At 41.7% G+C, this 27,890-nt stretch overlaps 1 protein-coding gene across 2 annotated transcripts; it reads right to left on the bottom strand.

The window, feature by feature from the left end:
• Positions 1-76: 76 nt before the first annotated feature.
• Positions 77-27,890, bottom strand: LOC138973384 (protein amalgam-like). Of its 2 annotated transcripts, XM_070346098.1 has the most exons (11): positions 26,678-27,889; positions 11,868-11,957; positions 10,857-11,057; positions 10,129-10,250; positions 8,242-8,413; positions 5,146-5,317; positions 4,244-4,365; positions 3,355-3,476; positions 2,838-3,036; positions 1,087-1,146; positions 77-425 (listed from the first exon to the last, which is right to left on the bottom strand). In XM_070346098.1, the coding sequence occupies exons 1-11, from the start codon at positions 26,751-26,753 to the stop codon at positions 328-330; spliced, it is 1,434 nt and encodes a 477-aa protein (XP_070202199.1). In that variant the 5' UTR covers positions 26,754-27,889; the 3' UTR covers positions 77-327. The 2 variants fall into 2 exon arrangements, with proteins under 2 accessions (XP_070202199.1, XP_070202200.1); XM_070346099.1 differs by lacking the exon at positions 1,087-1,146 and having other exon boundaries at positions 26,678-27,890.

Below are 27,890 nucleotides of genomic sequence, written 5' to 3'. Positions count from 1 at the left end.
CTTGCAAAAAACACCGGCAAGCCAACCCTTGGTTGAGGCCATCGTAAGTATCTCTGCGCGGGACCGTTTTACCACTCCGACCCCGCGGCTGGCTCACAACCGGTTGGTAACTGTCTTGTGCACATCCGCCCTGGAGTCAACGATATAAAATGAACTAAAATGAACATAACTGGCCCCGTTTGATAATGCCTTGACTTCAGAATTACGTCGACGACACTGACATTCACAACACACTGAAAATATGCAATGTCAGATAGAGTATGTATACACTCTGCACACGCAGACATAACGAAATCAAATCCATGTGAATCCATTTTGCTGGTCTTGTTACAATGTGAGAAGCAACGCTGCCGCCGTCACAATGACGTGGAGCACACAGCACCACAGACTGAGGCTTTCTGCAGGACTGCTGGATCCATTGGGAGCTGTACAAGAAGATAGACAATTTATATACTTAAACTCTATCTTGATGCTGTCTTAAATACACAACACACAAACATATACACAGCCTAGTGGTGACTCTACAAGTGACTTATCTTGTCTTGAATACGGTTGTCGAACCTTCTCCTTCCTACTTTTAGAGAAGATACATTACTTATACTGACACCTAACCGCCTTTCATCTTGTCATGATAGTCAAGTTCTCTCGATTGATTGTGTTAGTGTGTGTGTTGGTGTGTGTGTGTGTGTGTGTATGGTCGTGTGTGTTAAGGTGTGTGTATGTGTATGGCCGTGTGTGTGTGCAGTGTGTGTGTGTGTGTGTCTGTGTGTGTGTCTGTGTCTGTGTGATTGTGATTAGTGTGTGAGAGAGAGATAGAGAAAGAGAGAGAGGGAGAAAGAGAGAGAGGAAGAAAGAGAGATGGAGAGGGAGAAAGAAACGGAGAGAAGGGAAGAGAGACAAGGAGAAAGAGAGAAACCATGACAGATAGACGGACAAAGGCAGACAGACAAGCCGGACAGATTGACATACCCGAAAAAGTGAATGATTTATAGAAACAAGATCAACTACTTGGAGGCAATTACATGCGACAAAAAAGGTTTTACTAGATATTCACACGTTGGAATAATCCATGATTCAGCAACATACCAGAGTTGTATCCCTTCTCTGTGGGTGGCGGAAGTGTAGTAGGTGGGGCTGTCACACCGGCTGAAGGTGTACGCATGCGCAGAGAACGATCCAGAACATGTCATGCGTTTCACAGCAAACCAATCTAACAATGAAAAACTATTCCCAAAAGTATAAAGGACTATATTTGAGTGTATGGTCTTTGCTTATGTGTGTGTGTGTGTGTGCGCGTGCGTGCGTGTCAGTGTGTGTGTGGTGTGGTGTCGCGTGGTGTGTGTATGTGTGTGTGTGTTGGTGTGTGTGTGTGTGCATGTGTGTGTGTGTGTTTGAGGGAGAGAGAGAGAGAGAGAGAGAATTTGAAAGAGAAACTGAAAAAGAGAGAGGGGGGGGGGGGGGGGATGTTCACAAAGAACAAGAAAACCAGCTCAAGCTCTAGTATAGCTCTATGGGAAAAAGACGGACCAAAGAAAAAACTCAGCGACAAGCGACTATGCTGTGCATGTGCTTAAAACAGGTATAACATTCCAAAAAGCCATAACAAAAAAATCACACTCTGTTACGTGCTTCTACCAGATCCAGAAATACACTTTAAAAAAGCTTTTCTAGCTAAAATCACTTCAAAACTTGTTTCTGAAAAGTGTAGAACAGGGCCGGACTAGGCGAAGAGGAGGGGGGGGGTTGCGAGTGGTGGCCCAGGGGGACATCCCCCCTGGCGGCAGGGGCGGATCAGTTCATTTTATGACTGTTCTTTTTCAAAAGTATATTGTGAAGATATGGGTGTGAAGGCGCGAAGCGCCGAGCCGACGGCGCAAAGCGCCTAGCTTGCTAGGGGGGTCCGGGGCATGCCCCCCCGGAAAATTTTGAAAAAAAGGATGCAAAATGGTGCAATCTGGTGCATTCTGAGGATGATCATTACCAGTTTCAGGCAGCAGATTTTGTCACTGATTAATACCCCAAAAATTGAAACTCAATGTAAAATAAAGAAATGCATACCTCATTCAATATTTTTATTTTTTGGCTGGGGGGGAGGGGGTCCGGAAACCCTAGAACCCACCCCCCCTCCCCCTCGTTGTGGGGGTCAGGGGGCGAAGCCCCCTGAAGCTGACGGGTAGGTCATATTCTGAGATAGGAAAATGGTCGCTCCTTGCATGAAACGGCATAAAATAAGCAATAATAAAAAAAATTAAATAAGTAAGGTACATGTTTAGGCTAGGGGGGGGGGGGGGGGTTGCGCAACCCCATAACCCCCCCGGTAGTCCGGCCCTGTAGAAAACACATGCAAAATTTATCAATTATCTTAATTCTTTGACACAACTATTCGATATTCAGTCGGTCCCTTCTTCTTCAGCTACCACGATCCATCTCTCATCCTCATATGTTTCTGGCATGCAAACACAGACACACTTGCACGCGCGCGCACACACACACACTGACACACACACACTGACACACACACACACACACACACACACACACACACACACACACACACACACACACTGACACATAGCTGACATAATAACAGACTATTGTAGAATATTATCTTACTACAAACACTTAAACACCCCCACCCCACCCCCCACCTCCTACCCCCGTAGAAATATATCAACAAGTACACACACAAAAAGGTAACAGCAATGCTGCCTCACTCATTACAAAAACACCATCAATCCCGGAATCGTCATGCCCTTTTCTCCTTTCCTCCAAATACTATGCTTTTCCTTTCTCCAAACCAGTAAAAAAAAAAAAAAATACACGGATTAAATTCTCACCTGCATTTGTTGTAAACACGAAATGGTCATTTTTATCGCTCCAACCGTAGGAGTTATGGGCCCTGACGATGACCTCGTAGGTCGTGTCGTGTGAAAGATCAGGGATGGACACGCTGACCTTGTGAACTTGTGATCTTTCACCCTCGGGTGAAGGTTTAACGTCAACCTCTCGCCATTTACCGTCGGTGGTGTTGTCTTCCTAAGATGGGTGCAGAAGAAAAATATTTCATAATTGTACATGTGCATCCATCGACACAGCTCTTTGGATGTGAACTGATTTCTGAATATGGCAGTTCTGGTGTATTGTTTTGCCAGCGGAACAAAAAAATGTACAGTATACCCCCTCAAGAGAGAGAGAGAGAGAGAGAGAGAGAGAGAGAGAGAGAGAGAGAGAGAGAGAGAGAGAGAGAGAGAGAGAGAGAGAGAGAGAGAGAGAGAGCATAGAGATAGACAAACAGACAGACAGACAGACAGAAAAAGTGACGAAGAAACAGACAGACAGACAGCTAGCACTCACCTCCCTAATCATGACGCTATAGACCAGCGGTGTGACGTAAGATGACACGGACCATTTCAACATGTACACGTCAGAAAAGTGTCCTTTTCCATTGGACAGAATCACTGGTTTGCCGGGTTTTGCTAAACGAAAAACAGGCGAATAGTTACTAGAAACCCTCGTAAAAAAGAAATGAATATAAACAAATGTATGAACAAACCAAATTTATTTGTAATTTTAAATAACTCGTCAATTAAGAGTGATAACTGACTAATGAAATCGGACTGGCAATGTTGTTAATACTCTTGCGTTAGTGGTTATAGGCGTCAAGTTTATTTTACAAATAAGTATCACGTTTAGGCCTACCGGTGAAGTATTCGCCTTTCTTTAGTAGTTCGCTGTCACTGTATTGATGTTGTGGTTATTTATCATTTGTACTCTTCTAGTCGGTTATTTAACCAAAGAAGAAATAATAGCATCTCCCCAGCAAGGAAAACGTGATTATTAACCAGTGCAGAAGAGCAATAACCGACTAGAAGAGTACAAATGACGTGATACTTAAAAATGAAATAAATAAGTAAAATAAAAATGATACCTAACCAGCAAAGCGAGCTTCACGCCTATAACCACTAACGCAAGAGTATTAACAGCATTGCCAGCAAAGTAAGCGCTATACCTAACCAGCAAAGTAAAGAGTGATTGCTAACTTTTCACGTGAAAAGGACACGTAGGCAGTAGAGTCAATGCTACGTAGTCTAACCAGTAATGTAAGAATGACAACTAACCAGGTGAAACGAGGTAGTAGATCAAGTTGAGTGCGGTATCTGACCAGATAAGTAAAAATGATAACTAGCCATTATAATGTTTTCGATATTTAACCAGCAAAGTAAGAGGGCAGATATTAACTCACCAGTAAGAACAATCTCTTCCCGGGCCTCTCCTTTGTTGTTAGTCACGTGACAGACATACACACCAAGATCGCTGTCTTCAACCGCCTTGATTCGCAGACGATAGTCCTTTGCGCCAACCAAGCTGGAAATAATATGTCACTGATTTTATTCTTGAAACAGTGAAAACTACTTTTACATTCCGACTAAGACATCTTTCTTTTAAATACACTGCGTTTCAAAGTTTCTGATCCTTTCGTCTTTTCGTGTATATTTTTCATTTTAAGACCCCCTTTTCTTTAACCGGATATGAGTTTCTTAGACTCATGACGCTCTTTATTTGGGGGAGTGGGGTGGTGTGCGTGCGCAGGGAATGGGGTGGGGTGAGGTGTGTGTGTGTGTGTGTGTGTGTGTGGGGGGGGGGGTGTTTGTAGAAATTAACGTTTTAGTCTTTGTTTAAACGTGTAAACCGAAATTAACTGAATTGTCATTGTTTCATCATTCTTTCTTTCTTTATTCGGTGTTTAACGTCGTTTTCAACCACGAAGGTTATATCGCGACGGATTGTTTCATCAAGCTAAAGTAAACTGACAAATGCTTGTAAGACACGGACGTACCCTATTAAGAATTAGAACAGCAAGAGATGGATGAAGATACTCAGGTGGACATAAAAGGAGAGAACTTTACGTTTGCCTCTTTTCATCTCATGCAGCTCCTTAAAATAAGCAAATGGTCAAAGAAACACGTCAATCCAGTCCCCCAAACATCCAAAATCAAACAACACTTAACAAACAACGTCAATCCTCTGCAATTCAGTTCTAAAAACAACCACAATACGTACAACAGAGGTTTTGGAAACCACACTCAATCGTTTGATCTTTAGCTTCACACACACATACCGTCAAGGTCGAATCATATCCCTCACCTCTCCACAACGATTTCCTTATGCTGCGGAAGTTCCCTCAATCCAAGACGACTTCCGTTGTGGAACCACGTGACTTGGGGTTCCGGTTGCGCAGAAACGACGCAAGGGAGGTAAGTTTCCTGTCCGGGTCCCGTCTGTATGACAGCTGTCTGGTTGTGAATAGTTGGAGGGTCTGAAAAAAAAGAAAAGAAAAAAAAGGTATAACAGAAAAAAATAGTGTGAATAAAAAAACATGAAAAAGGCTAAAATGTGACCATTTCTGCGATTTAGGGCATTGTTGGCTGTTGATTCTGATTGAATAAATGCAGGAGTAAAATGTGGACCAAAATGTAACCTAACTTTACTATGCTCACACCCCCGCCCCCCGCCCCCCCGCCCCCACCCCCCCCCCAACCCATCCCCGCCCCACACACACTTCAAGCCAAATTTCTAAAAGTTCAAGGAAGTATCAGTAATAGCACATTGTAAAATAGATGAAATAAATGGAAAATAGTCTTGACTCGGTTGTACATTACAATCATTTTGACCAAAGGGACTTTTGTTTTGCAGAAATGTGACCCTCCACCACGAAATGAGTCGCATTTCCCCTCGCGCGGTTCTGCGCTTGGCTTAATCAAACACTATACATAAGGTCTTCCCATTGTAGTTTCTTTGGCTTAATATAAGTCCGGGGAGTGTCTGGTAACAGTGTGAGGGTCACCTTAGTCACATGCTTATAACTCAAACAGTTTTCAATCTTTTCTAAAAACGGTTTACACCACTGGATAGAGCATAAAAAACTCTTTAGGAAAATGTAAAAATATGAAAATCATGCAAAGGTGACATGCGACTCATTCCGTGGTGGAGGGTCACAAATGGCCAAAAATGACTTTATTGTTGATTGCATACACGTTTTGGCAAACAATGTATCGCCTTCCAAACTGTCCTTTGCATAAATACACCATAAATATACGTTCTGTTAAAGCCATCAAATAAACTATCGCAGATCCGTTCACACTTGTTGTGAGTTAAGAGCGTGCATCCCTCCACTTAGACAAACATAAAAATTAACAGCCTGGCTGCTCAGTTTCTGTGCAAGATAAGATTTTGTTTTGCTCAATTAATTTCATCACTGACATATTTTCAATCTGCATAATTATAACACAGCACAAAAATGCCACTCTACACTAGAAGTGGAAAGATGCTTTCATCCGTTGTAATCGCCTTGATATATCTATTATACGTTATTTGCGTTTTTGACCAAAATATGACATTTTACACAGATCAAGACAGTCATTGTTCTCCGAGGTTCTGTACCCCATATTGCCCTTCATTTCCATCACCCCATACTTCATAAGAATCGCTGGCGAGCCGGTGTAACACGACATTTTTACTCCACGAAAAATTTACTCCGGAGTAAATATTTCGTACGAAATTCTTACTCCGAGTACACTTTTCGTACGAGAAAAGAACTCCCCAAGGCACGAAAAAATTACTCCCTCCACGAAATTTTTACTCCCCTTTTTTTTTTACTTCCATTAAAAATCTCGTACGCAAAAATGGGAAGCGGGTGAAGGGATAATGCCAATAAGTGATCTCGCGCACACGAATGTCGCGCTACCCTCCTTCCACCCCTTCCACCACCAAGACTAACAGGGGACAAGGGAGTGAAAATTTCGTACACCTGGCATGGGAAGTTAAATTGCTTGTGTTGGGGTGAAGTAATTTATTCGTTATTTATTCGTCAGGGGAGTAACATTTTTGTACGAAATGTTTACTCGGAACTCACCTGTCTTGGGGAGTAATTTTCTCGTGTAATGGGGGAGTGCTTTTTTCGTAAAGGGAGTAACTTTTTCGTACGAAATGTTTACTCCGGAGTAAAACATCTCGTGGGAGTAATTTTCTCGTGTTACACCGGCAAACTGGACTCAAGGCCGCAGCGCCCGGCAAGGAATAAACCCTGAGATATTATTATTGCCATATGTATGAATGAGTATTCCTGTGATGGACGTCTGAATTAATGATATAAACAATGCAGAACTAGAAAACAGGTGTTATTTGTTTTATTCGTGTGAACGCCACCTTCTGGAGTCTTTTGTATTGCATACCCCTTTTCTAGTCCTGACAATGTGTACAATGTCATATTTTGGTCAACTTGACGCAAATAACATTTATATATCGATCGAATTCCTTTCAGGTACTGACTTTGTTGTTGTTTTGACGAGTGAACGAGCACACACACATGCAATCAAACACATGACTTGTGTTTTGTAGTTCATTTGAAGTTTCAGTCAACCTGAAACGCCCAAATATGAAGTTCTGTAGGCCTCTGACATTACATGGCTCAAAGAAGGGAAATCCAATGTCGAATCGATACATAGTAAATTGTAAATAGGTTCACATGGAAGCGAGAGGTTGCGAGTTCGACCCTGTGTCAGGGCGTTAGCAATTTTCTCCCCCCTTTCCAATAAACCTAGGTGGTGGGTTCAAGTGCTAGTCTTTCGGATGAGACGAAAAGCCGAGGTCCCTTCGTGTACACTACATTGGGGTGTGCACGTTAAAGATCCCACGATTGACAAAAGGGTCTTTCCTGGCAAAATTGTATAGGCATAGATAAAAATGTCCACCAAAATACACGTGTGACTTGGAATAATAGGCCGTGAAAAGTAGGATATGCGCCGAAATGGCTGCGATCTGCTGGCCGATGTGAATGCGTGATGTAGTGTGTAAAAAAAATTCCATCTCACACGGCATAAATAAATCCCTGCGCCTCGAATATGTGCGCGATATAAATTGCAAAAAAAATAAATAAATAAATAAATAAATAAATAAATCCCTGCGCTTAGAACTGTACCCACGGAATACGCGCGATATAAGCCTCATATTGATTGATTGACAAGGGAAGGAAGGTACAGTCGAAGGACCACCCAAGGAACCGATCAAAAGTGGTCTTTACAGACAGGTGGTTGCCACGGAAACTGACACGGAAACCGATGAATTATACATAGTAAGAGCCTCAACGGGCATCCCTGTCAGACCGTGGTCAGTCGCAATGGGCAGGTAATCGTTATCAAGAGGTGATCGCCAGGGTCAGGTTCAACTGTATTAAATACTCACAAAGAACCTTGAGGTGAACAGAGCTCTTATCCGCCACACCCACACCGTTGAAAGCCGTGCAGGTGTAGATGCCATCGTCTTGTGCCTTGATGCCGTTGATCATCAGTGTAGACGTTGTCATCGTCGTTGTCGTCGTGTATGTTATATTTTCTTCTGCATCCACATGCTGGTCCTATTTGGGATGAATAAGACACACAAAAAAGCAAAGGCATGAAAGTGGTGACGTTATGACTTTTGATACTGCAAGTGGTTGGTTTGACAATTGAACGCTTCATTAAGGCAGACACAACTCCAGTTATTTTCGAAATACAGTCAAACCAAAAACCTCCACAGACAGACAACCAAAATAAAAACGAGAACAGAATAAAAGACCGACAACAACAACAACAACAACAACAACAACAACAAAATTAACTACCCACATAAAAGAACTGAAAAAGTTAACACACTTGCATTGGTCACGGATTTGTTTGTTTGTTTTTTAAGGCGTAAGGGTCACCCAGATTGTCGGACCAAAACTGTAATTTTTTTATTCAGTCACTTGCAATCAATGAATTGGCTTGATGTTTGGTAGTTTTCTTCAAAAATCATTATATTTTCAGAAAACATCAAGTTTGAATACCTACATTAAGTAGAACAACTGACAAAATTATTTAATTCGTAAAATAATGGGCAAAATAAACCTGCAAAAATGCTAATTTTAGCATTTTTGAATGCTCTCTTGGGGAAAAACTATGTGTCCAATTGAAAAATAAATTGGCACTCATATTTAAAGCATCATTACCTACTGTATGCTCTAAAAGCTTTCTGTTTTGTTGGAAATGTTGCTTTTAGTAGCATTAGCAAAAGAATACTATAATTCTATATTATTATGATATATCACACAATAAAAAAAATCTATTTTTCTGATTATCAGCTTCATTCTAGAACAAACAATAGCCAGTCAAGTGAACATTTGATGTGCAAAGTTTCAATGGAATAGGTGAATATTTAAAAAAGTTTTTCATTCAGACAGTGCAGCTGCCTGTGATTTCGCGCGAACTTTCACCACATAAAACAGCAAAAAGTTCAACATCTATCAGTTTATGTCCTTTATGGGGGGGTCATCAAGAGATTAGAATCAAAACTATCTTCACTTGAGCTACTGTCTGATTCATCATCTGTGTCTGACTGTTCTGAGCAGTTTTTGGAATCAAATTCATCATCAGAACCGATAATTTCATTCAACAGAGGCCTTGATTAAAGGGATTTTTAATTCCCACCAACCTACTTTGACCACTTATTGCAAGAAAACTATGTATGCTAGAGACAAAATGTAAACTGCACATGAAAATAGAGATATTGTTCTAGCTTTTGGCAACATCATAATTTAGTATATCTGAAAAACGATTTTTTTCCAAATTCTGGGTGACCCTTACGCCTTAAAGCCCAGCCGACCACGAAGGGCCATATCAGGGCGGTGCTGCTTTGACATATAACGTGCGCCACACACAAGACAGAAGTCGCAGCACAGGCTTCATGTCTCACCCAGTCACATTATTTTGACACCGGACCAACCAGTCCTAACACTAACCCCATAATACCTGACGCCAGGCGGAGTAGCCACTAGATTGCCAATTTTAAAGTCTTAGGTATATGACCCGGCCGGGGTTCGAACCCACGACCTCCGATCACGGGGCGGACGCCTTACCACCAGGCCAACCGATTGGTCACGGACAACCATATTGGATGCAGAAACGTTAAATAAACAATAATCAACCAAATACTAGCCACAATCAAGTTTTGTCACATTGTGACTTTCTCATTCTCAAAGTCTATCCAAAAAACACACGCACACAACACGCGCAATGTACAGAAAACATGGTTGATACACTCGCTGTTGTCTACCTCAGTTGACCACGTGATGTTGGGCGTGGGTTTCCCGGTTGCGCCACAGGTAAACGTCACAGACTCGCCCAGAGTTGTCTCCACTTCCGGCGACTCTGGAAACTGTTTGATCTCCGCAGGAACTGAAATATTGAAAGGCGATTGGACATGTTCAATCATTTGATTTGTTACAAGTGCAGTTTCGCTGGTCTCTGTTATCAAAGTAAATGTTAAAATATTCCAGGGATTGCATTGGAACAGAAAGTTTTTGCGTTTGCTGTATCTTTTCGGAATCTTACTGGTCGAAACTTAACAAAATCCTGAGAGAGAGAGAAAGAGACATAGAGAGAGAGAGAGAGAGAGAGAGAGAGAGAGAGAGAGAGAGAGAGAGAGAGAGGGTGCAGAGAGAGAGAGAGAGAGAGAGAGAGAGAGAGAGAGAGAGAGAGAGAGAGAGAGAGAGAGATACAGAGACACAGAGAGAGAGAAACAGACAAAAATAGATATACAGAGACAGACTGACAGACAGACAGACAGACAGACAGACAGACAGACAGACAGACAGACAGACAGACAGAGAGATACAGAGACAGAGACAGAGACAGAGAGAGACAGGGACAGAGCGACAGACAGACAGAAACAGAGCGACAGAGTGCCAGAGAAAGACTAAGCGAGACAGCGATAGAGAGAGAGAAGGACGGAGACAGAAAGCCAGGCAGACAGACAAGCAGACACGCAAACACACAGCTCACCTGTAATCAGCAAGGTAGACACCTGCTCCAAGACAGGGGATGACGACACTTGGCACCTGTACTCCCCCTCGTCATGTGACGTCACGTTGATCATCAGCAGGTTGTAGCGTCCCCTGATGACGTAATGTCCGTTGTTACGCATGACGAGCTGATTGAATGTCAGGATGGTACCGTCATGCATCCAGAACACGTTCATTCCTCCTGTAAACACGTTAAAACAAAATAGCATCACCAAAATAAGTCAAGCGAAGTTTGAATGAGGGGTTTGGGGAGGTGGGGAATAGGGGAGGAGGAACTATGGAAAATAAGTATTGTACAAATCATCAAATGCTTTTGAAACCATCTTTGTTGGACAGCATATTAAGTACGTACGTAACGCGGATTAAAAAAAAACCCACCATACAAGCATACACAGATGGATCATAATAATAATAATAACAATAGCAGCTCTTTATTGTCCATTAAAATGTATACATACAAATGGAAAATGTTCTTCATTAATACATAACTCCATCCAGACCTCCCCTCCCCCCCCCCCCAAAAAAAAAAAAGAAAAAAAAAAGAAAAAAAAAAAAAGAAGAAGAGCAACAACAACAACATTAAAATGTGCGAATTATACCAGCTGTACACATCAAAGTACAATTCTCTTCATTCACAGAAAGTAATGCATCTCGCCTTCATCAGTAGCTTCTTCTTTTAAAAAAACAAATAAAGAAAGTCTGTTAAAAATTCACTTCCAACTGCTTGGAAACCTCACTACAGTGGTCCCTGTGATGTGAGGCCCCGTCCAGAGAGGACACCTCCCGAGTAAGGACATCTTCTCAGAAGACTTCTGCTGGTCCTCTGTGTGTTATCGTCACCAAAGTATACCTGTCATGTCACCCATATTATGTAGGGACAAGTTTTGACTTGTTCCAATGGTGTCCTTTCATCGCTGGTACCACTGTACACACAATCATATGATGCATGCGTATCATGGCTTGTACTTGTATGATACCGCACACGTCTTACCGAGGTTTGTGAGATGACATTGCAGCGTGACGTTCGATCCCTCCATGACGTGTACAGTCTGTGGTGATGACGTAAATTGCTGGCCTGACGCTGAAAAGAAGGAAGTGAACAGTTGACATGACGTCACTGGTTGCAATCGGCGGATATGATGTATGTGTGCCTATGTGTCTGTAGGTCTTAATCTGTCTCTGCCCGTCTCTCTCATTATGTCTCTGTCTCTCTCTGTCTCTCTGTGTCTTTTTGTCTGCTACTCTCTCTTACCGTCTCTCTTTCGCTCTCTCTCTCTATGTTTCTCTCTCTCTCTCTCTCTCTCTTTCTCTCTCTCTCTCTCAGTCTCTCTCTCTCGTTCGCTCACTCTCTCTCATGTGTGTGTGTGTGTGTGTGTGTGTGTGTGTGTGTGTGTGTGTGTGTGTGTGTGTGTGTGAGCATGCGGCACGTTTGTGTGCGTGTGTGCGTGTGCATGTGTGTGAGCATGCGCGCGTTTGTGTGTGTGAGCATGCGCGCGTTTGTGTGTGTGCGCGTGGGCGAAACTCGGCATTGCTCACAGGAAGCTAAGCCAGCTATCCTTACAGTTCTCGTCCGTAAATCAGTCACGCTCACTGCTAAAGTAGCGGAAAGACTGAAGTTGAATGTCTCACCTCTCCTGCACTAAATGGTGCGTCACAAGATTACAAGAAACAGCCTGGCTGCGGTCACCATGGCCGCTTGAAACTGAAATTAGCCAAGTGTTCAATAATCTGGGGCTGCTACAGTACGTCAAATCAGTCCCCTTTCCAGACACCCCTCCCCCCTCCCCCCCTCCCGCCATACCAAAGGTACACACCTGTGGCACACACACTCCCCCGATGACTAGAAGTGGAATCGCGAAGTGGACGGTCTGCGTAACTGTCATTGTGTGTGTGTGTGTGAGTGTGTGAATGTGTGTGTTTGTGTGTGTGTGCAGGGCCGGCGGGCCGGACTACCGGGGGGGTTATGGGGGTTGCGCAACCCCCCCCCCCCCTCCTCAGTAGCCTAAACATGTACCTCACTTATTTAAAACATTTTTTATTATTGCTTTTTTTATGCCGTTTCATGCAAGGAGCGACCATTTTCCTATCTCAGAATATGACCTACCCATCAGCTTCAGGGGGCTTCGCCTGGACCACCACTGGCGACCCCCCCCCCTCTTCTTAGCCTAGTCCGGCCCTGGAGTGTGCGTGTGTGTGTGTGTGTGTGTATGTGTGTGTGCGTGCGTGTGTGTGTGTGTGTGTATGTGTGTGTGTGTGTGCGTGCGTGCGTGCCAGTGTGCGTGTATGTATGTGAACGTCTTCCTTACAAAAATAGACATAACAAATTAAACCTAGAACAAGCACGTATGATATTGAACATTTGTCATAATATCAAAATTGAGTATAGTTTTGCTCAAAACCAACAAGAAAAAGAACCACAAAATAAACAAGCAAAACTTGTAAAGCAAATATGATATACATCACACACACACACACACACACACACACACACACACACACCAGTGCTCTCTCTCCCTTCCACGCCAAATCAGTCACACCGCAAGCGCTCCTCCCTGAACCCCCACCCCACCCCTCACCATTACAACCCCCGCCTCTCCCCAAGACAAGCGAAAGGTCGTTCTTCTTTGTCTCCGTGGCCTATCGTAAACACAGTCCTGTGGAATTTATGTCAGACCTTGTTTCTCCGGGTGGGAAGGCCGGATTGTCGGAGAGGGGCTGCAGGAGTGGATTTAGAGAGAGAGAGAGAGGGGGGGCGGCTGATAACAGATTGGGAGAGAGAGAGAGAGAGTAAGGAGTGGGGTGGGGGGTGACAAATCAACATTTAAAAAAAATTCCCTCTTCCACATATATGCCTTCTTCGATTAATTCTCTTCTTCCAACCGACCCGCGACCCCCTTGCGCGCCCCACTTACCATTCCACCTAAATCTCGTTTCCTCTGGCAGAACCGCCCTCGACATCGAAGGTGGAACCGCTCTATTTTTTTATTTATTTTTTATTTGTTTTTACAAATAGCAATAATGCTGAATAACTTCTTTTACTTATTCTTTCTGTTGTTTTTTCCATTGTTGGTGTTGTTTCTTCCTTAAATTGTATTTTTTTGTCGTATTTGATTCTTTTTGTCTTTCTTTAGCCCGCTTTTCTTTTTTGTATTTTGTTTTTAAATCTGTCCTTTTGAAGTAGAAACAGGCATAAATTATGACGATTCATATTCGTTTCATATTTTTTATATTTCTATTTAGCCTACTTTTCCGCTTCGGATTTGTCTTCTTTTCTTCTGTCGTTTATTTCAATAGACGGACCTCTTGGCGCGCAGTTAAAAACAGATTCTTTAGAAGTCCCCTCGGTCCATCTCACCCTCTTCCATCCTCAATCCACCCTCAAAACCTGCGTGTAACGTTCTCTCCCACCCCCCCTGCCAACCCTTGGCTTGTGAGCTGAGCAAATGTCATCAGCTTGCCACAAGGCGTTGGATGCCGTGCCTGTCGCATCATTAACCTCTGTTGGCACCACCACCTCTGGGCAAGGAAACCGCTACAGGTCTTTTGACCCTGCCCCCCCCCCCTCCCCCCTTGTTACATAGGGCTGGATACAAGGTTGGGGGGAGGTGGTGGGGGGAGGGGGGGGTAGGGGTCGTACCAGGTTCCGGAAATCCCCGCCTCAAATGGCAAATGTACCTTAGACTTCTCAAGGAGCCAGGGTCTCAAAATACCTCTGTTAAAATAATCCTAAATTATTACAGCAAACCGGACTCATTTTAAAATTGCCCCCCCCCCCCCCCCATCGCCCCTGCCTTATTTGGCAAAATTAATGTACTTTTTATTTCTCAAGGAGGGGCCCTAAAAACACCTCCTAAATGATAATTTCAACATCAAACCTGCCGCATTTTGGAAGCCACCCCACCCCCTCCCCCTTGTTTTGAAAGGTCCGGCCCTCGCTGTTACCCATCTTTTTATATTTAGTCAAGTTTTGACTAAATATTTTAACATCGAGGGGGAATCGAAACGAGGGTCGTGGTGTATGTGCGTGCGTGTGTGCGTGTGTGTGTGCGTGTGTGTGTGTGTGTGTGTGTGTAGAGCGATTCAGACTAAACTACTGGACCGATCTTTATGAAATTTGACATGAGAGTTCCTGGGTATGAAATCCCCGAACATTTTTTTCATTTTTTTGATAAATGTCTTTGATGACGTCATATCCGGCTTTTCGTGAAAGTTGAGGCGGCACTGTCACGCCCTCATTTTTCAACCAAATTGGTTGAAATTTTGGTCAAGTAATCTTCGACGAAGCCCGGACTTCGGTATTGCATTTCAGCTTGGTGGCTTAAAAATTAATTAATGACTTTGGTCATTAAAAATCTGAAAATTGTAAAAAAAAATAAAAATTTATAAAACGATCCAAATTTACGTTTATCTTATTTTCCATCATTTGCTGATTCCAAAAACATAAATATGTTATATTCGGATTAAAAACAAGCTCTGAAAATTAAATATATAAAAATTATTATCAAAATTAAATAGTCCAAATCAATTTAAAAACACTTTCATCTTATTCCTTGTCGGTTCCTGATTCCAAAAACATATAGATATGATATGTTTGGATTAAAAACACGCTCAGAAAGTTAAAACGAAGAGAGGTACAGAAAAGCGTGCTATCCTTCTAGCATTCTCAGCGCAACGAATACCCCGCTCTTCTTGTCAATTCCACTGGCACTGCCTTTGCCACGGGCGGTGGAGTGACGATGCTACGAGTATACGGTCTGCGTTGCGTTGCGTTCAGTTTCATTCTGTGGGTTCGACAGCTACTTGACTAAATGTTGTATTTTCGTCTTACGCGACTTGTTTTCTCCTCCAGCCTTCTTGCTTGCTTCTTCTTTCATCGTCCTTCCCGTGTGAGCAATGTTTGTGAACCACTGCACATTGTGCAGATCTGTCCAGGGTTTTACATGGGATAAGTACAATACCCAAAGTGTATAGCCTGTGCTATGGCAATCCGAATGGTGCAAAAGTCCCTTTTAGCTCTTGATGTCTAAATAACACATTATTTAGCTAAATAACGCGTTATTTAGCTAAACAATGCTTTATTTAGCTATATCATGCATTATTTAGCTAAATAATGCATTGTTTAAATTAAACAATGCATTATTTACAGATACAGAAAAAAGAGAGCCCAGAGCACTAAATAATGCATTGTTTAGCATAAATAAGAGATTGTGTTTGTAAATAACTCATTATTTATAAATAATTACGCGTTTTCTCTAAACAATATATTATATGTAAATAAAGTGTTATTTAAATAAATAAAATATTATTTAGATAAATAAAATATTATTTATCTAAATAAAATATTATTTAGATAAATAAAATATTATATGTAAATAAAATATTATTTATCTAAATAAAATATTATTTATCTAAATAAAATATTATTTAGATAAATAATTTATTATTTAGATAAATAATTTATTATTTAGATAAATAATTTATTATTTACTGTTTTTGCCTTGAAATAGTATTATTACACTAAATAATGCTTTATATAGCTATATAATAGGTTTCCGCTATATAATTCATGATTTGGTAAATAATACATTATATACCGTAAATAAAATATTATATACCGTAAACAATTCATTGTTTAGCGCATCGCGAAGCCGTTTTTTCTCTTGTTGTTTTTTTCCACGTGTTTCCGTGGATCCACGAGAGCTCTGTTGATTCTCAAACTGACCAATCAGACAACTAGCATCTGTACACTAATTAAAGTCCCATTGTTGAGTGTGACGAAAACTCGTGGTGACGATTTTAAAACATGTTGGGTCACGCATGGTCCAATCTTACATGGTCCAATCTTACATGGTCCAACCTTACATGGTCCAACCTTACATGGTCCAATCTTACATGGTCCAATCTTACATGGTCCAACCTTACATGGTTCAACCTTACATGGTCCAATCTTACATGGTCCAATCTTGCATGGTCCAATCTTACATGGTCCAACCTTGCATGGTCCAACCTTGCATGGTCCAACCTTGCATGGTCCAATCTTACATGGTCCAATCTTACATGGTCCAACCTTACATGGTCCAACCTTACATGGTCCAACCTTACATGGTCCAATCTTACATGGTCCAATCTTGCATGGTCCAATCTTACATGGTCCAACCTTGCATGGTCCAACCTTGCATGGTCCAATCTTACATGGTCCAACCTTACATGGTCCAATCTTACATGGTCCAACCTTACATGGTCCAACCTTACATGGTCCAATCTTACATGGTCCAACCTTACATGGTCCAATCTTACATGGTCCAATCTTACATGGTCCAACCTTACATGGTCCAACCTTACATGGTCCAACCTTACATGGTCCAATCTTACATGGTCCAACCTTACATGGTCCAATCTTACATGGTCCAATCTTGCATGGTCCAATCTTGCATGGTCCAACCTTACATGGTCCAATCTTACATGGTCCAACCTTACATGGTCCAACCTTACATGGTCCAATCTTACATGGTCCAATCTTACATGGTCCAACCTTACATGGTTCAACCTTACATGGTCCAATCTTACATGGTCCAATCTTGCATGGTCCAATCTTACATGGTCCAACCTTGCATGGTCCAATCTTACATGGTCCAACCTTACATGGTCCAACCTTACATGGTCCAATCTTACATGGTCCAACCTTACATGGTCCAACCTTACATGGTCCAATCTTGCATGGTCCAATCTTACATGGTCCAACCTTGCATGGTCCAACCTTACATGGTCCAACCTTACATGGTCCAACCTTACATGGTCCAATCTTACATGGTCCAACCTTACATGGTCCAACCTTACATGGTCCAATCTTACATGGTCCAACCTTACATGGTCCAACCTTACATGGTTCAACCTTACATGGTCCAATCTTACATGGTCCAATCTTGCATGGTCCAATCTTACATGGTCCAACTTTGCATGGTCCAACCTTGCATGGTCCAATCTTACATGGTCCAACCTTACATGGTCCAACCTTGCATGGTCCAATCTTACATGGTCCAACCTTACATGGTCCAATCTTGCATGGTCCAACCTTACATGGTCCAATCTTACATGGTCCAACCTTACATGGTCCAATCTTACATGGTCCATATATATTATTGGACCATGTAAGATTGGACCATGCAAGGTTGGACCATGTAAGGTTGGACCATGTAAGATTGGACCATGTAAGGTTGGACCATGTAAGATTGGACCATGCAAGGTTGGACCATGTAAGGTTGGACCATGTAAGATTGGACCATGTAAGGTTGGACCATGTAAGATTGGACCATGTAAGGTTGGACCATGTAAGATTGGACCATGTAAGATTGGACCATGCAAGGTTGGACCATGCAAGGTTGGACCATGTAAGATTGGACCATGCAAGATTGGACCATGTAAGATTGGACCATGTAAGGTTGGACCATGTAAGGTTGGACCATGTAAGGTTGGACCATGTAAGATTGGACCATGCAAGGTTGGACCATGCAAGATTGGACCATGTAAGATTGGACCATGTAAGGTTGGACCATGTAAGGTTGGACCATGTAAGATTGGACCATGTAAGGTTGGACCATGTAAGGTTGGACCATGTAAGGTTGGACCATGTAAGATTGGACCATGCAAGGTTGGACCATGCAAGGTTGGACCATGTAAGATTGGACCATGCAAGATTGGACCATGTAAGATTGGACCATGTAAGGTTGAACCATGTAAGGTTGGACCATGTAAGATTGGACCATGTAAGATTGGACCATGTAAGGTTGGACCATGTAAGGTTGGACCATGTAAGATTGGACCATGTAAGGTTGGACCATGCAAGATTGGACCATGCAAGATTGGACCATGTAAGATTGGACCATGTAAGGTTGGACCATGTAAGGTTGGACCATGTAAGATTGGACCATGTAAGGTTGGACCATGTAAGGTTGGACCATGTAAGGTTGGACCATGTAAGATTGGACCATGTAAGATTGGACCATGCGTGACCCAACATGTTTTAAAATCGTCACCACGAGTTTTCGTCACACTCAACAATGGGACTTTAATTAGTGTACAGATGCTAGTTGTCTGATTGGTCAGTTTGAGAATCAACAGAGCTCTCGTGGATCCACGGAAACACGTGGAAAAAAACAACAAGAGAAAAAACGGCTTCGCGATGCGCTAAACAATGAATTGTTTACGGTATATAATATTTTATTTACGGTATATAATGTATTATTTACCAAATCATGAATTATATAGCGGAAACCTATTATATAGCTATATAAAGCATTATTTAGTGTAATAATACTATTTCAAGGCAAAAACAGTAAATAATAAATTATTTATCTAAATAATAAATTATTTATCTAAATAATAAATTATTTATCTAAATAATAAATTATTTATCTAAATAATATTTTATTTAGATAAATAATATTTTATTTAGATAAATAATATTTTATTTACATATAATATTTTATTTATCTAAATAATATTTTATTTAGATAAATAATATTTTATTTATCTAAATAATATTTTATTTATTTAAATAACACTTTATTTACATATAATATATTGTTTAGAGAAAACGCGTAATTATTTATAAATAATGAGTTATTTACAAACACAATCTCTTATTTATGCTAAACAATGCATTATTTAGTGCTCTGGGCTCTCTTTTTTCTGTATCTGTAAATAATGCATTGTTTAATTTAAACAATGCATTATTTAGCTAAATAATGCATGATATAGCTAAATAAAGCATTGTTTAGCTAAATAACGCGTTATTTAGCTAAATAATGTGTTATTTAGACATCAAGAGCTAAAAGGGACTTTTGCACCATTCGGATTGCCATACTGTGCTGCATTATGTATATCGTTGGAATTGTTTCACAGTGTTGCCGTATTAGTGTCATACCTGACCCTTGGCACTGTAGTGTCCTCAATCTGAAACTGGTTTCTGTACCTGATAGTTGTAAGCCAGTGATAATGTAGTTCTACTAGATTCCGGTATTAAGGCAGACCCGGTTTAATTTAAGAGAGACAAGATGGCTGCACGATTATCCATGTAAGCAATGTACCATACCTCCAAAGAAAAGAACCCTTACAGTTTTCTGAAACACACTAGCTGTGTTAGTACGTGTTGTATGCGTGTGTGAGAGTTCCACCTACACACTACACTACACCACTACAGGCACCACATCGTGACCTCCGGCGATCGAGAAAATCGCCACCGGTATTTTGACCCCGACACCACTGTTACCCTTCTTCTTTTCTCATCGAGCCATCTTGCTTGCTTCTTCTTCGAGGATGTATAGGTTTTACTATGTCTGTTTGCTTGTTTGTCTGTCTGTCTGTTCCCTTGTCCGCACTTAGAGCTCCGAGGTTAACTGGGCGAATCCCTTCTTCTTTTCCCCCACGCTATTTTTGCTTCAGCTTGTTACTTGTCCATTGTGTATTAAAGACGTCTTCCTCCTCTTGTGAACAGTACTGGGACCCACCACTGACAAAGCAATCGTAGATTTCGCATGAAATAACGGCTATAATACCCAAAATGTATGGCCTTTGTTACATTCTGTGCAACTGACGTTGAAATTGTTTAAGTTATTGAATTATTTCAATTATAGTGTCAAAACCGACGCTTGTTGTCGCTGGCACCATAACCTCTGGGCTCCCCCCCCCCCACCCTACCCAAGACAAAAACAAAAACGAAAACCGAAAAAAAGGCCCAGATGTTAAGTCTCAGCTTTGTCTCCCACCTGGCCTCTTCTGTCTGCTAAATACCGTCGAACCTGTCGAGGCGACCACCTCGCGACAACGACCACCTGCCCACAGCGACCACCCCAGCCAGTCTATTTTTGTTGGCTCTATAAATCTTTTTTCCTTACGACCCACATGTCTGTAACGACCACTCTTCGTCGTTTTTCGGTTGGTCGTTTTAGACAGGTTCGACTGTTCTTTTCCCACGATCAAGCTAAACCACCATCGATCCTTTCAGGCTTCTATGTGAGATAAGAGCATTCTTCCTCTGACATACTTGCCTACACTCTATAGCCTGGCTGATGCCTCCCAGGCAGAGCGGAAATTGTTTTGCTGAATTCGAGTCATTTCGTAACCGTCACCGGCTGTTACTGGCCAGCATTTTAACCTCCGGGCAAAAATCACTAGAGGTCTACTACTATTCTGCCCAAGTTCTCCTCTCTTGTGTCAGTGTCTGTTACCCTTCTTCTAGCCTGTCTCCTTCCTCGCTTTCTTCCAAAGATTTAAAGGGTTAGAACCTATGACAACATCTAAATGAAACAGATCACTTGAAAGGCCATTTAGAACGCGTCAACCACACACCAGTTTTCCTACGGATCGATGTGCTGTATATGTAAAAGCCTGGTGTGAAAACTCTCTCCAGACGTGACCTTCTTCGGGGGCTCCCCCCCCCCCCCCCCCACACCCGGTCCCCTGAGCCTCCCTCCTTCTTTCGGTTCTTTCCTTTCTTTTCTTTTCTTTTCTTGTACGTAACCCCCTCGAGGGCTACACTGCACGTGCGAACAGTCAGCGTAATAACAAACAGCGATATATCCCACAGCTCGCTGACATTATCACCCGCAACACCTGAAGGCCACACTGTGCACACTGACTGTACGAGAGAGCACGGATGACACGCTCGCTGAACGGAGAATGGGGCGGGAAAATAGACTCGATCTCCGTGTGTCTGAACTATCTCGAGGCACTGTGTGGAAAGGTCAGGAAAATATACCCGCCCTTGGGAGAGTAGTGAAGCACGGGTCTATTTTTTGTATCGTACATAATAAATTATAGGGATGCAAGTTGATAATGTTTGAATTGAAAACTCTGAATATCAGAAAGGTAGCTCTCATAAAAAAAATCCACACAAAAAAATCAAACAAACAAAAAGCAAAAAGCAAAACAAAAAACAGAAAACAACAACAAACAGTTAGAGAAAAAAAGAAAATAAAAAGAAAGGGAAGTTACTGGAACATTTAATCATAGAGAACTGACTTTTTGGAGCTTTTTACAATGATTATTTTTTTGTCAGCCTGAATGGTTTGAAAAACGAGGCAAATCATTATGGAACTATTGTTTAAATCAGAAAATCATCATTGCTTTTCGAATGGGGACTGTCATGCCTGTTACACCGCTTAGCCATCCGTCGGAGGTGTCATCAACGACTTCAGCCAAGAAAGATGAGTTATTTCTCACACACAAGGGCAAGGGCTTGACACGCTGAACTGAAAATCACAAGGCTGAAGCTCCGCCTGTCTGTGTTGTACGAGGGACTGGTGTTGAAAGGTCAGGAAAACATATATATATGCTCAAGGGTGGACGGGTGGTGGTGTTAAAACTGAGTTACGATAGTTGTAGTGTGTACTTCATATCACGACGTGAACGTCCGTGAGTGAACTTTGATCGAGTCATGACGCCAAGCGTCATAAACACTGAGTTATAACTCGTCATAAACGGAGTGTGTACTGAGCTGCCCCCCCCCCCCCCCCTATCTCTCTCTCTCTCTCTCTCTCTCTCTCTCTCTCTCTCTCTCTCTCTCTCTCTCTCTCTCTCTCTCTCTCTCTCTCTCTCTCTTTCTCTTGTTTTTTTAGTTTAGTGCCTGAAAAAAATTGGACGTAAAAAGCAATAAACAAGTCGCGTAAGGCGAAAATACAATATTTAGTCAAGTAGCTGCCATTTTTCAGCAAGACCGTATACTCGTAGCATCGTCAGTCCACCGCTCATGGCAAAGGCAGTGAAATTGACAAGAAGAGCGGGGTAGTAGTTGCGCTAAGAAGGATAGCACGCTTTTATGTACGTCTCTTTGTTTTAACTTTCTGAGCGTGTTTTTAATCCAAACATATCATATCTATATGTTTTTGGAATCAGGAACCGACAAGGAATAAGATGAAAGTGTTTTTAAATTGATTTGGACAATTTAATTTTGATAATAATGTTTATATATTTAATTTTCAGAGCTTGTTTTTAATCCGAATATAACATATTTATATGTTTTTGGAATCAGCAAATGATGGAGAATAAGATAAACGTAAATTTGGATCGTTTTATAAATTTTTATTTTTTTTTACAATTTTCAGATTTTTAATGACCAAAGTCATTAATTAATTTTTAAGCCACCAAGCTGAAATGTAATACCGAAGTCCGGGCTTCGTCGAAGATTACTTGACCAAAATTTCAACCAATTTGGTTGAAAAATGAGGGCGTGACAGTGCCGCCTCAACTTTCACGAAAAGCCGGATATGACGTCATCAAAGACATTTATCAAAAAAATGAAAAAAACGTTCGGGGATTTCATACCCAGGAACTCTCATGTCAAATTTCATAAAGATCGGTCCAGTAGTTTAGTCTGAATCGCTCTATACACACACACACACGCACACACGCACGCACGCACACACACACGCACATACACCACGACCCTCGTTTCGATTCCCCCTCGATGTTAAAATATTTAGTCAAAACTTGACTAAATATAAAAAGACAATGAAAAAAAAGTTAAAAAAATTACAAGGCATACACACATTTTAAACAAGCAGCCATCCTATTAACTAGGAGAGAGAGAGAGAGAGAGAGAGAGAGAGAGAGAGAGAGAGAGAGAGAGAGAGAGAGAGAGAGAGAGAGAGAGAGAGAGAGAGAGACAGAGAGAGGAGAGAGAGAGACAGAGAGAGAAAGAGAGAGAGGTCGGAAGTCGGAGCAGCCATCCTATTAACTGGGAGAAAGAGAGAGAGAGAGAGAGAGAGAGAGAGAGAGAGAGAAAGACTGAGAGAAAAGAAAGAGAGAGCTGAGAGAGAAGGAAAGAGAGGAAAAAAGAAACGCACAGACAACGATCGCCTACGCAGTGACTTTATTCGTACACTTAAATTATCCCGTTAAAACACACGCACAACATTTGAAGTTTTCACGTTAATTTGTTACCATACTATATATCAAGTCAGTTGCACAGGCGACTGCAGAACTGCAGACTGACGTCGTAAACATGATGTACGCAGCAACATTTTTGCCACCCCCCGCGGTGCTCCCCAGCATGTCGTAAGAGGCGACTAACGGATTCTGTTTCTCCTTTTACCCATGTTAAGTGTTTCTTGTATAGAATATAGTCAATTTTTGTAAAGATTTTAGTCAAGCAGTATGTAAGAAATATGTTATAAGTCCTTTGTACTGGAAACTTGCATTCTCCCAGTAAGGTAATATATTGTACAACGTTGCAAGCCCCTGGAGCAAATTTTTGATTAGTGCTTTTGTGACCAAGAAACAATTGACAAGTGGCTCTATCCCATCTCCCCCCTTTCCCCGTCGCGATATAACCTTCGTGGTTGAAAACACCAAATAAAGAACATTTTTGCCGCGTTTTGCGGCCTGGCGCAGCCGACGCAGGCACGTGATAATGTCGGTGCTTTCTGTGCAGAGGCTGTGACTTTGACACATACGCTGTAACTGAGACGTATACAGAAAAACACTGTTTTTTTCGTCCTAGCTGTTACACTGGGTTACAGCAGCGAAGTCCAAACATGCATGTTTAGGCTTGGTTGATTATAAAACAGTGGGTTTTTTTGTTTTTTGTGAGTTCCTTTTTATGAAAAAAATCGAAGCAAAAAAGATGACATGATCGCATAATCAGGTTTGCATCTCTGGTCTGAAATCATAAAATCTCACCCTTTCTCTTCGATTCACACACACACACACACACACACACACACACACACACACACACACACACACACACACACACACACACACACACACACACACACACACACACATCCTCCATACACACTACACTCTAGCTTTGGCTTAAATTAAGCGCAAGGACATTTTGGACTAAGTAAGACCTGGTCTAATGTTTTATTCCCTGGTTATCATTGCTTCTTTCTCCGCCGGTCGCCGGGTTTCTTTCTGTGCATGCCGAGAGCGAGGTCTGGTCCAACCGACCAATACATCAGTCAGTCTACTCGTTCAAAAGTCTACCCATCTTCCTGCAACCATACACACAGACTGACAGGAAAAGGCAGCATTACATAAGTCAGTCAACTCGTTCATAAGTCTACCCATCTTCCTGCAACCATACACTGACAGACTGATGAAAAGGCAGCATTACATAAGTCAGTCAACTCGTTCATAAGTCTACCCATCTTCCTGCAACCATACACACAGACTGACAGGAAAAGGCAGCATTACATCAGTCAGTCTACTCGTTCAAAAGTCTACCCATCTTCCTGCAACCATACACACAGACTGACAGGAAAAGGCAGCATTACATAAGTCAGTCAACTCGTTCATAAGTCTACCCATCTTCCTGCAACCATACACACAGACTGACAGGAAAAGGCAGCATTACATAAGTCAGTCAACTCGTTCAAAAGTCTACCCATCTTCCTGCAACCATACACACAGACTGACAGGAAAAGGCAGCATTACATAAGTCAGTCAACTCGTTCATAAGTCTACCCATCTTCCTGCAACCATACACACAGACTGACAGGAAAAGCCAGCCTAATCAAAGACAGGTTTCTTTTTACCGCACCTGTACCGAAAAACACGTGTGGTGATGATTTGCAAACAGCGCACAGATGAAGACATACAAACAAACAGAGGCGAGTTTGTGTGAGGCTTTTAGTTCGCAACCCGAGACCCGAAAGAAATTAGCATTGGAAGATATGAACGCTCAAAAACATGACTGGAAATCAGTATAGGCATGGGTGAAAATAGACTGAAAAAGACAGACAGCTATTAGCCTAATTATGCAGTATTCAGTATACCGAAGAAACATTTTTATAAAACACTCCACACTTGAAAAAGAAGAGCTGGAAAGAAATGAGAAGAAGATATAATGAATAGAATAACCAGTAGAAAAACAAACCCTGGATAGGCCAACCCGGACTAAAACAATACGAGAACAAGAACTCACAAGAACAAGAAAAAGAACAGCAACAAAAACAAAAGCTTTCTAACTCGGCAACCAAAAAATATGACCGAGGGGCAGACAGAAATACAGACACAGACAGACAGACAGACATGCACGCACATACACACCACACACACACACACACACACACACACACACATACACACACACACACACACACACACACACACACACATACACACACACACAGGCGTAGCAAACACACGCACACACTGGCACACACACACGCACAGACATACACAGACAGACACTGAGAGAAAGAGACACAGACAGACATATAAACTTGGCCAAAAAGTTATTGCAACAAATTTCAAACCCAAATTAAAGTATTAATCCCCGTGTCATTTTATTAACACTTTATATGCCAGAGAAGACCGCTCCTGCGATCGACACCTGCATCAGTAGGAATAGCATAGCACGCGAAATACACAAGGTAGCAAAACAAAATAATCTGTTCAGGGTAGATAATTGGTTTGACTTTCTTCTCGTATGTTAAAGTTGCAAAGTTTTGCCTATTGTGATTTTTTGTCGATTTTTCATTCGGCTCTTCCGTTTTTGTCTGGTCGATTTTGAGGGTACCCTTACTTGAGCGGCGGTCACGTGATCCCTGTAAAAGAAATATTTAATCCAAAAGGTGATCCTGAAGGTTAAGTGAACGGCCTTCTCTGGCATATACAGTTTTAATTAAATGGAATTAGTGCTTTAATTTGGGTTTGAAATTTGTTGCAATAATTTTTTGGCCAATTTTAGAATGACTGACAGACGGCCAGAGATAAAGGGCCATCGGAAGAAGACAGACAGAGAGATTTTCAACTGGAATTTAACCTAAACTGAAAGGCAAAACTATATCTTACCGGTCCACAGAAATAGGAAGCATAATCCAAAGAACACTTCAACCACCGAAAACACATTTCTTGATCCCATGTTCATCAGTATATTATTGTGCCTGTTCGCCACTTCTTGTCACTTAATCCTTTACTTTTGTAGGTAAGTACTGACGGTATGTAAACATCAGAAGCAAACCAAAGCACTCACAAAAATCAAATACTTAAAAGAGTTCCTGTTGCAAAATTCCCGGCCGTCAGCAAAAAACGTGATAAAACACTCATAAATTGAACAATTTCAAAACGACTTTAAAGAAGTGTAAGCTTAAGCAAAACTTGAATTGCGTATGACTCGAGCACAATTAACACGTTTGACTTAAACGTGATTAACACACACAAATAATGTCAAAACAACTTCAAACAAGTTTTAGCTGAAGTAAAACTTCAAACTTGGTTTGACTCGTACACAGCACTTTGAAAACCACGGAGTACAAGAGGTATGTATTGTGAACTGATCAGAGCCAACGCCTGTTTACGCTATATAGTTCTTTCTTCGCTTCTCAGAAGACTCGAGTAGTATTTGGCTGTTTTCACACCCCTCTCGCATCCTTTCCCCTCAAATTCAGAGTCAGAGACCCGCGTCTGCTTCCAGAGATGCCAGGCGCGCGCGCTATCGGTCACGTGATCTCCTTGAGGGGGGGTGTCTTTAAAGCGATAGTGCCCGCTTTGCACAGTTTCAACGCCGACAAACCTGAAATGAGTTAGCATGTAATTGACATTGTTTTTCCTCTTTTTTTCGTGTTTTGTCGAACGAAGAGACAAGAGTTGGAGACGTGTATGGCTCTTCTTTTTAGTGTGTATCACTGAGTCACAAAGGAAACGACAACACTTTTAGTCAGAACAACTGACACAACATTAAAGACTCCATCCGGCTTGCGTTTAACGATATCCGAAAAAGAAATGGAAGACTTTGAAACTATCAGTCGTGTGTTTAATTACTTTTTGGGGGACACATTGTAAAAATGGGTTTGGGCCCAAAAGATGCTTTGAAGCTAAAGTCAAGAATGCTTAAATTTACCCGGTACAGAACTCTCTTATATTTTCGACTCACTTGTTTGCCTCTAGTGACGAAAGAAAAGGCATTATACTGGCGTCGGTATACCTTTATTTAAAAAAAAAAGAAAACCTACCAAGAAAAACAAAACAAAACAAAACCATGATAGAGTTCTACATGATAAATGGC

The sequence above is a fragment of the Littorina saxatilis genome, linkage group LG8 (genome assembly GCF_037325665.1).
Source record: "Littorina saxatilis isolate snail1 linkage group LG8, US_GU_Lsax_2.0, whole genome shotgun sequence".
NCBI classification, from domain to species: Eukaryota; Metazoa; Mollusca; class Gastropoda; order Littorinimorpha; family Littorinidae; genus Littorina; species Littorina saxatilis.
The sequence above is the reverse complement of the archived record's forward strand: the minus strand, read 5'-3'. Positions and strand labels throughout refer to the sequence as shown.